This window comes from Myotis brandtii, unplaced genomic scaffold (assembly GCF_000412655.1).
Source record: "Myotis brandtii unplaced genomic scaffold, ASM41265v1 scaffold169, whole genome shotgun sequence".
Taxonomy (NCBI): Eukaryota; Metazoa; Chordata; class Mammalia; order Chiroptera; family Vespertilionidae; genus Myotis; species Myotis brandtii.
In genome coordinates, this window is record NW_005356215.1 from 40,175 (window position 1) to 47,815 (window position 7,641).

Sequence of the window (7,641 nt, forward strand, 5' to 3'; positions counted from 1 at the left end):
TTCTGAGCACGGACGTGTGTTATTTTGTTAAAATCACAATGGACGGTGTTTACAAACGACTGCAGCTCTTAAAAATGGCACCTGTGTGTAAACCCCGCCCCTCCCACCCAGGGCAGCTCCGTCAGGAACGGGAATCAGACACCAGCGGGGAGGGCACCGTGAGGACCACACACACATGTAGGCACTTCATCAGACACACGTATACACATGGAGGAGGGGTGGGGCCCCTGGGCCGCCGGTTCCCGAGTGACCTGGCAGACAGCCAGCGCTGGGGCTTCCTGAATAAGGGACAGACAGGACCCTGACCGCAGGGCCCCCCAGCAGCGGGCAGAGACCCAGAGTCCCTCTAACCGAGGAGGGAGCCCCGGGAATCCCAGATGCGTGGGACCCCGAGGGACCGGATTTCCCGTCTACGCAGTTCCTGCAGGGGTGGGGGGTGCACACGTCCTGGTGGCCCGTGGCGTGTGTTCACTTCAGTCACGAAGCGACGTTTCTGTGGTGCGAAGAGGCCGATTCAATGATGTCAGGTCTTAGCGTGTCTGCCTAGAACCCAGCATCCTTCTCTCTCAAAATCAACGCACAAAACCCAAAGCACAGACACGAGACCGGAGCAGGGCCACGGGGGGCGGAGACGGCGGTCAGGGGCTCCCCTCCATGTAAGTGGGAAAAGCCACCGTCCGGCTTCCATCGAACTCGACTTCACAGGAAACCTGAACTGGGCCGTGTCCAACGAGAATGCGAAAGCCGTCTTCGTCCCTCAGCCTTTCCAACAGGGATTCTTATCTGCCCACAGCCCGGGCGTGTGGTCAGAGAGAGCACGTGCCCGGGCTCTAGAAGCAGCCAGAATGCCACGCGGTGTGGGTCCCCACGCCCGCCCGCCTGTTACAGGTCCTCGCGCGTCTTCCCCGCTCGGTTGCCTTCCTTCGAGGCGCGAGGCTTCGCGTCTCCCTCCTTCTTCTTGCCCTTCCCTGGCTTGGTTTGGTTTTTCTCTTTGCCGCCTCCGCCTCGGCCGGGGTACACCTGTCCCTCCAGGGTGACGTCCGCACACCTGTCCTGGCTGACCAGGAAGTCCTTGATCTCCCAGGCGTAGCTCCCGTCCCGCAGCATGAAGATGGCGCGGTCCGAGCCCACGATGAACCTGGACAGGGAGAGGCCACTGGTCAGTGCACGTAGTGAAGGGCGAAGGCAGGGGTGGGGAACCTTCTCCTGCCCGGGGCCATGTGGATATTTATAACATCGTCCACAAGCCACACACAATCATCAACTTAGACATTAGCCTGTGAGCCCGGCCGGCGTGGCTCAGGGGTTGAGCGTCAACCTGTGAACCAGGAGGTCGTCACGGGTTCAATTCCGGTCAGGGCACATGCCCGGGTTGCGGCCTTGATCCCCAGGAGGGGGCATGCAGGAGGCAGCCAATCAATTAATCAATCAATCAATGATTCTCTCTCATCACTGATGTTTCTATTTCTCCCTCTGAAATCAATAAAAAAATAAACTACCCTGTTATATTTGGTCAAACCTTTAACTAACTCACCCCTAATGCCTTGGCAGGGCCAGACCAAATGATTTCCCAGGCCTCACACAGCCTGTGGGCCGGACGTGCCCCACCCTGGACAGGGTCAGCGTTTCTGTGGCACTTAACCAGGAAAAACACTTCCTTTCAAATTCTACAGGAACACGGAACAACATATCGGACTTGTCGAAGCCCAGTAACTTCTGAAACTTCATGTCTGAGATCCGAACAGATTGAACTGGTTGACCCCTCAGATCAGCTCAGATCAGAAGCAGCACCTGGCTCAGCCGGCGTGGCTCAGTGGTTGAGCATCAATCTAGGAACCAGGAGGTCACAATTCGGTGCCCAGTCAGGCCACATGCCCGGATTGTGGGCTCCATCCCCAGTGTGGGGCCTGCAGGAGGCATCCGATCCATGATTCTCTCTCATCATTGATTTCTCTCTCTCTCCCTTTCCCTTCCTCTCTGAAATCAATGAAAAAAAAAAAAAAAAAAAAGCAACAGCTGGGCGTGGTGTGGGGAGGTGGGAGCCGGCCTGGAGGGAATGAGGAGGCCCGAGGCTGTGCAGGGGGCGAGGGGGCTGCTGGGAGCTCGAGCAGCTGCCCGGTGCACCTGTTTCACATTCCGAGGTGCCCGTTGAGGTTTCCTCTGCTGGTCAAGGCTGGAAACCACTGGTTTCGACTGGGTCACGCCGAGGCCTAGGAGGGCATGAGAGGGGACCCGCCTGCTGGACAGAAACCCTGGCCCAGAGGTTAACAGCAGCAGCCCAAGTCGCTCACACTCCGCACTCAGCAGGTGCCACGGAGCCAGAGGAAGAGACTGGGGTCTGGGTGGACCACTAGCTGCCAGTGGGCACGGCTCTTCTGTTCCTGAGGGGCTCCATCCTGATCAGTGGTAGCGGATCTGTTCCCCTGAGTGTCTATTTAAGCTGACGAAGGCATTCTGCCCCCCTTGACACTCTCGGATTCCTTCATTTCTTCTTATTACTTTCACTAGAGGCTCGGTGCAGGAATTCATGCACAGGTGGGGTCCGGCCCGCCTGCCCCAATGGGGGCCGATCGAGGGTGAGGCCGCCGGGGAGAGGGGCCTCAAGAGGTTTGGGGGGCGGGGGGGAGACTGGCCACTGCAGTGCTCATCATAGCGACTGGTGGGTCCGGTCCCTTGGCTTTTATATATATGGGTACTTCTTAATCTAAGACCGGGGAAGACCCTAGATTTTAGAACTGCTATTGAGAAGGAAAAAAGAAATTCCTTGAAATTGCACGTTAGGCTCATACGGAGCTTCCCTTACACTAGTTACCTGTGAACCAGCTACCTGTGTGCACGGCCACCCAGAAAAGCACGCTCCACAGGGCAGGCACTTCTGAAGGAAGCACACGGTCCAACTGTAACTGATTGGGCCCCGGAGGCTAAACTAGACAACTTCTGACTCAGATAACAGTTAAAGGATCAAAGGTAAATAAAACTTCATGATGAAATAAGACAACAATGAAAACAACAAAAAGAACTTTCTGGTTTTGACCAACGATGAATCTTCTTTCTTTTTTTTTAAAATATATTTTATTGATTTTTTACAGAGAGGAAGGGAGAGGGATAGAGAGTTAGAAACATCAATGAGAGAGAAACATCGATCAGCTGCCTCCTGCACACCCCCCACTGGGGATGTGCCCGCAACCAAGGTACATGCCCTTGACCGGAACCGAACCTGGGACCCTTCAGTCCGCAGGCCGACGCTCTATCCGCTGAGCCAAACTGGTCAGGGCTGAATCTTCTTTAAAGAACATCCTGCTGCCCGGCCAGTGTGGCTCAGTGGCTCAGGGTCACCCTATGAACCAGGACGAGGTTCGATTCCCGGTCAGGGCACAGGCCCGGGTTGCGGGCTCCATCCCCAGTGTGGGGTGTACAAGAGACAGCCGATCCATGACTCTCTCTTATCATTGATGTTTCTATCTCTCTCTCTCACTCTCCCTTCCTCTCTGAAACCAATAAAAACATATTTAAAAAAATAAAGAGTCCTAGCTGGTTTGGCTCAGTGGATAGAGCTTGGGCCTGTGGACTGAAGGGTCCCGGGTTCGAGTCCAGTCAAAGGCACAAATGTACTTGGTTGCAGATTCCTCCCCAGCCTGGGCCCTGGTTGGGACTCACGCAGGAGGCAACCAGTTGATTCTCACATCAATGTTTCTCTCTGTCTCTCTCTCTCTCTCTCTTAAAATCAATGGAAACACACCCTTGGATGAGGGTTGACAACATACACACAAGAGAATAAAACAAAGAACATCCGCGGGCTGGAGCCCCCTCAGGGCGGGGGCGCTCACCTCTGGACGTCGTAGTTGGCGTTGAAGAGGCTGCCCTGCCACAGGGAGGTGATCTCCTCCGTCTCCTTCTCCGAGGGGCTCCCGGACACGGTGACGAACATCATGAGGGTCTTGCCCTTCTTGGTCATCTTCAATATGCTCTCCGGCTTGCCCGGGTCCAGCTGCGAGAAGTCCACGGGGGCCGCCGGCCGTTTGTGCTCCGGGAGGTCTCCTTCTTCTATGTCGTCGTCTTTCTAGGAGGAGGGGAGCGCCAACCGTCAGAAATGGGATTTGCACCCGGCAGAGGCAGAGCATCCGCACAGGACATGGGGGGGGCGGGGGGGGTGTGTGTCTGTGACTACGTCACAACTGACAAAAAGGACACCCAGCAGGTTCCCTGTGCTTGACTTTCTACTGCACATTCCTTCTAAAGTCCAAACCCGCCGGCCAGTGTGGCTCAGTGGTTGAGCATCGACCTATGAACCTGGAGGTCAGGGTTTGATTCAGGTGAAGGGCACAAGCCCGGGGTTGAGGGTTCAATCCCCAGTGTGGAACGTGCAGGAGGCAGTCGATCCGTGATTCTCTTTCATTACTGATGTTTCTACCTCTCTCTCCCTCCACTCCCTTCCTCTCTAAAATTAGTAAAATAAATTTTTTTTTTTAAAAAAGGTCCAAATCCCACAGCATTCATGTCTAAGTTTCGGGCAGTCCTTACTGGCGTCACTCAAAGTCGCCAATCCCAGAGAGCCCCCAGGTGATGGGGTTCGACAGCTTTTTCACACCCAAAGATTCTACCCAATATGAGAGATGGTGAAAATGGCCACACTCTGGCACGGGGTTACGACAAAACGCTGCACGGCAAGGAAGAACAGTGACACACGTAACTAACAGTTTATACTGGCACAGAGGGAACAGCAGGGAGAGCAGGGGGTGGCTGCCAGGGGAGAAAGAACTGTTTCCTACAGAAAAACACCCATGAGATGGATGCCCTCTCCCGGAGGGGGTGGGGGAGAGGAGAGATCACGGATACGGGGAAAGGGCGCTCACATTCACAGTGTCTGCGAACACCAGCTCCCTTAGTCTGCACGCACCCTGCACAGTGGGCCCTGACCTGGCTCTATGGGTAAGGACAGTGAGGGTCACAGTGACCAAGGGGCAAAGCTAGGGGCACACCTGTCCTTTCACATTATGCTGTCACCTTGTGGGCACAGAGGTCAACCAGCTACCAAGTCCTCCAAAGAACAGGACATCTCAGCCCGGCTGGCGCGGCTCAGTGGCTGAGCGTCGGCCTATGAACCAGGAGGTCACAGTTCGATTCCCAGTCAGGGCACAGGCCCGGGTTGTGGGCTCGATCCCCAGTGGGGGGTGTGCAGGAGGCAGCCGATCCACGATTCTCTCTCATCATGGATGTTTCTATCTCTCTCCCTCTCCCTTCCTCTCTGAGATCAATAAAAAATATATATTTTTAAGTATTATGGAAAATATAAACAGAAGAAAATACACAAACTACTGCTGTAAAAACTAGGTCTATGCACAGAAGGGGACTTCGAAGAGAAAACATGTTTGGGGATGAGATTGTGAGATTAAATGCAAGCACCCCAGTCCTGGAATATCGGGGAAACACAGCTTTTCTAACTCAGCAGGGACTGCATCTGTCCTTCTAACGTCCAACCCCCACCAGCATCAGGACCAGTAGCGCTGCTTCCCACCATCTTTACTTCTCACCAGCTTGCTTCATAGTCTATTCCAGCCAACCCAACGGATTTATATCAAAGGACCGATTCTTATATCAACATAGCTAATCAGGAGTTGCTGTATTTTTTAAAAAATATTTTTTTAGCCCTAACTGGTGTTGCTCAGTGGATAGAGCGTCGGCCTGCGGACTGAAGGGTCCCAGGTTCGATTCCGGTCAAGGGCATGTACCTTGGTTGCGGGCACATCCCCAGTAGGGGGTGTGCAGGAGGCAGCTGATCAATGTTTCTGACTCTCTATCCCTCTCCCTTTCTCTCTGTTAAAAATCAATAAAAATATATTTTAAAAAATATTTTTTAAATATTGATATCAGAGAGAGAGAGAGACAGACAGACAGACAGACATCAATGATGAGCATCACCGATGGGCTGCCTGCTGCATGCCCACACCAGGCATGTGCCCTGACCGGGAATCGAACCGTGACACTCGACCACTGAGCCACACCAGCCGGGGCCGAGTTGCCATACTCTCGGTTCTTCCCATGTTCTCTCAGTTGATTCTCAGAACGACCCAAGTGAATACTATCAACACCTCTATCCTGCAGAGGAGGAAACTCGAGGACAGAGAGGCTCTTGCTGTCCACACTCAGGGGAAGTGGCTGGAACCCGGGTGGTCTAACCGCAGAGCCTCGGCTGTTACTATCTGCTCCTTTCCGCCCAGTTCCCTCGCGCCCCGTCCTCTGCTCCTGCTGCTCGGTCAGAGGCCCTCCCCCCACTCCCCTCGCTTCTCTAAAACTACTTCCTCCCCGAAACCCTCTGAGAGCCCCACAGCACTTTTTTTTTAAAAAAAATATATATTTTTATTGATGTCAAAGAGGAAGGCAGAGGAAGAGAGAAACATCCATGATGAGAGAGAATCACGGACTGGCTGCCTCCTGCATGCCCCACACTGGGGATCGAGCCGGCAACCCGGGCCTGTGCCCTGACCGGGAATCGAACCCTGACCTCCTGGTTCCTAGGTCGAAGCTCAACCACTGAGCCACGCCGGCCGGGCCGCACTTCCTTTTTATAGCGCTCAGCCATTCCTGCTTTGCATTGCGGCTATTTTTATTGGTACCTGCTGTCACCAATGGTCCGACCCCCTGTTCATCTCGGCAGCACCCCTTCTGTCTAGCTCAGGCCGAGTATTTCCGGGGTGGGATTTGCTAAGGAGACAGTGTTCTCGCTTCGGCATATCCAAAACTTCACTTGATGCCCTGGCCGGTGTGGTTCAGTGGATAGAGCATCAACCTGCGGACTGAAGGGTCCCGGGTTCGATTCCCGGTCAGGGCACATGCCTGGGTTGTGAGCTTGATCCCCAGCAGGGGACGTGCAGGAGGCAGCCGATCCGTGATTCTTTCTCATCATTGATGTTTCTCTCTCTCTCCCCCTTCCTCTCTGAATCAATAAAAATATATATTTAAAAACACACACACAGACACAAACACTTCACTTTCAGGAGCGCACAGAGAAGGGGGAAGATGGTGAGGGCGATGGCGAACGGGAAGGGAGCGTGACATGCACCTCTCTCTTCGTTCATGGTCCCCGCACCCCCCGCTCCACCCCAATCTCCCCAGCAGCTGCACATCCACACGAACACACAGTCTGCTTTCTGCTAGCCCCGGGCATCAGATGGCGTTTCAAACTCATGACCAAAAGCCTCTACCAAACACACACACAGAGGTAACCACATCATGAAGCATGAAGCGTTGGCAGGAACCCTCCAGTAAAACCTCATCTTGGATACGGAACCTGGGCCTGGAGCGGAGACCTGACCTGCCCGAGGTGACACGCGAAGGGAACCCTGGACGCTGACTCTGGATCAACCAGGACAATCCAACCACCTTCGGAAGGGAAAGAGGCCGCGACAAATTCTTGGCTGGAGAACTTCATCTAAAAAGCTTATTACAGCCCCGGCCAGTGTGGCTCAGTGGGTAGAGCGTCGGCCTTCGAACTGAAGGGTCCCGGGTTCGATTCCCAGTCAAGGGCACATGCCCGGGCTGCGGGCTGGATCCCCAGTAGGAGGCGTGCAGGAGGCAGCCGATCCATGAGTCTCTCTCATCATTGATGTTTCTCTCTCCCTTCCTCTCTGAAATCAATTATAT

At 54.2% G+C, this 7,641-nt stretch overlaps 1 protein-coding gene across 3 annotated transcripts in view; it reads right to left on the reverse strand.

Annotated features, from left to right (window-relative positions):
* Positions 1 to 7,641, reverse strand: part of MESDC2 (mesoderm development candidate 2) — a 10,868-nt gene continuing 3,227 nt past the window's right edge. For 2 of the 3 annotated variants that reach the window (XM_014536920.1, XM_005862856.2), the window contains exons 2-3: positions 3,828 to 4,060; positions 1 to 1,138 (exon numbers count right to left, since the gene is read on the reverse strand). In XM_014536920.1, coding sequence (XP_014392406.1) covers positions 883 to 1,138; positions 3,828 to 4,060 — 489 coding nt within the window. In that variant the 3' untranslated portion in view covers positions 1 to 882. Of the gene's footprint in view, positions 1,139 to 3,827; positions 4,061 to 7,288; positions 7,445 to 7,641 lie in introns of those variants that run through there. The other variant, XM_005862855.2, reaches the window with a different exon arrangement.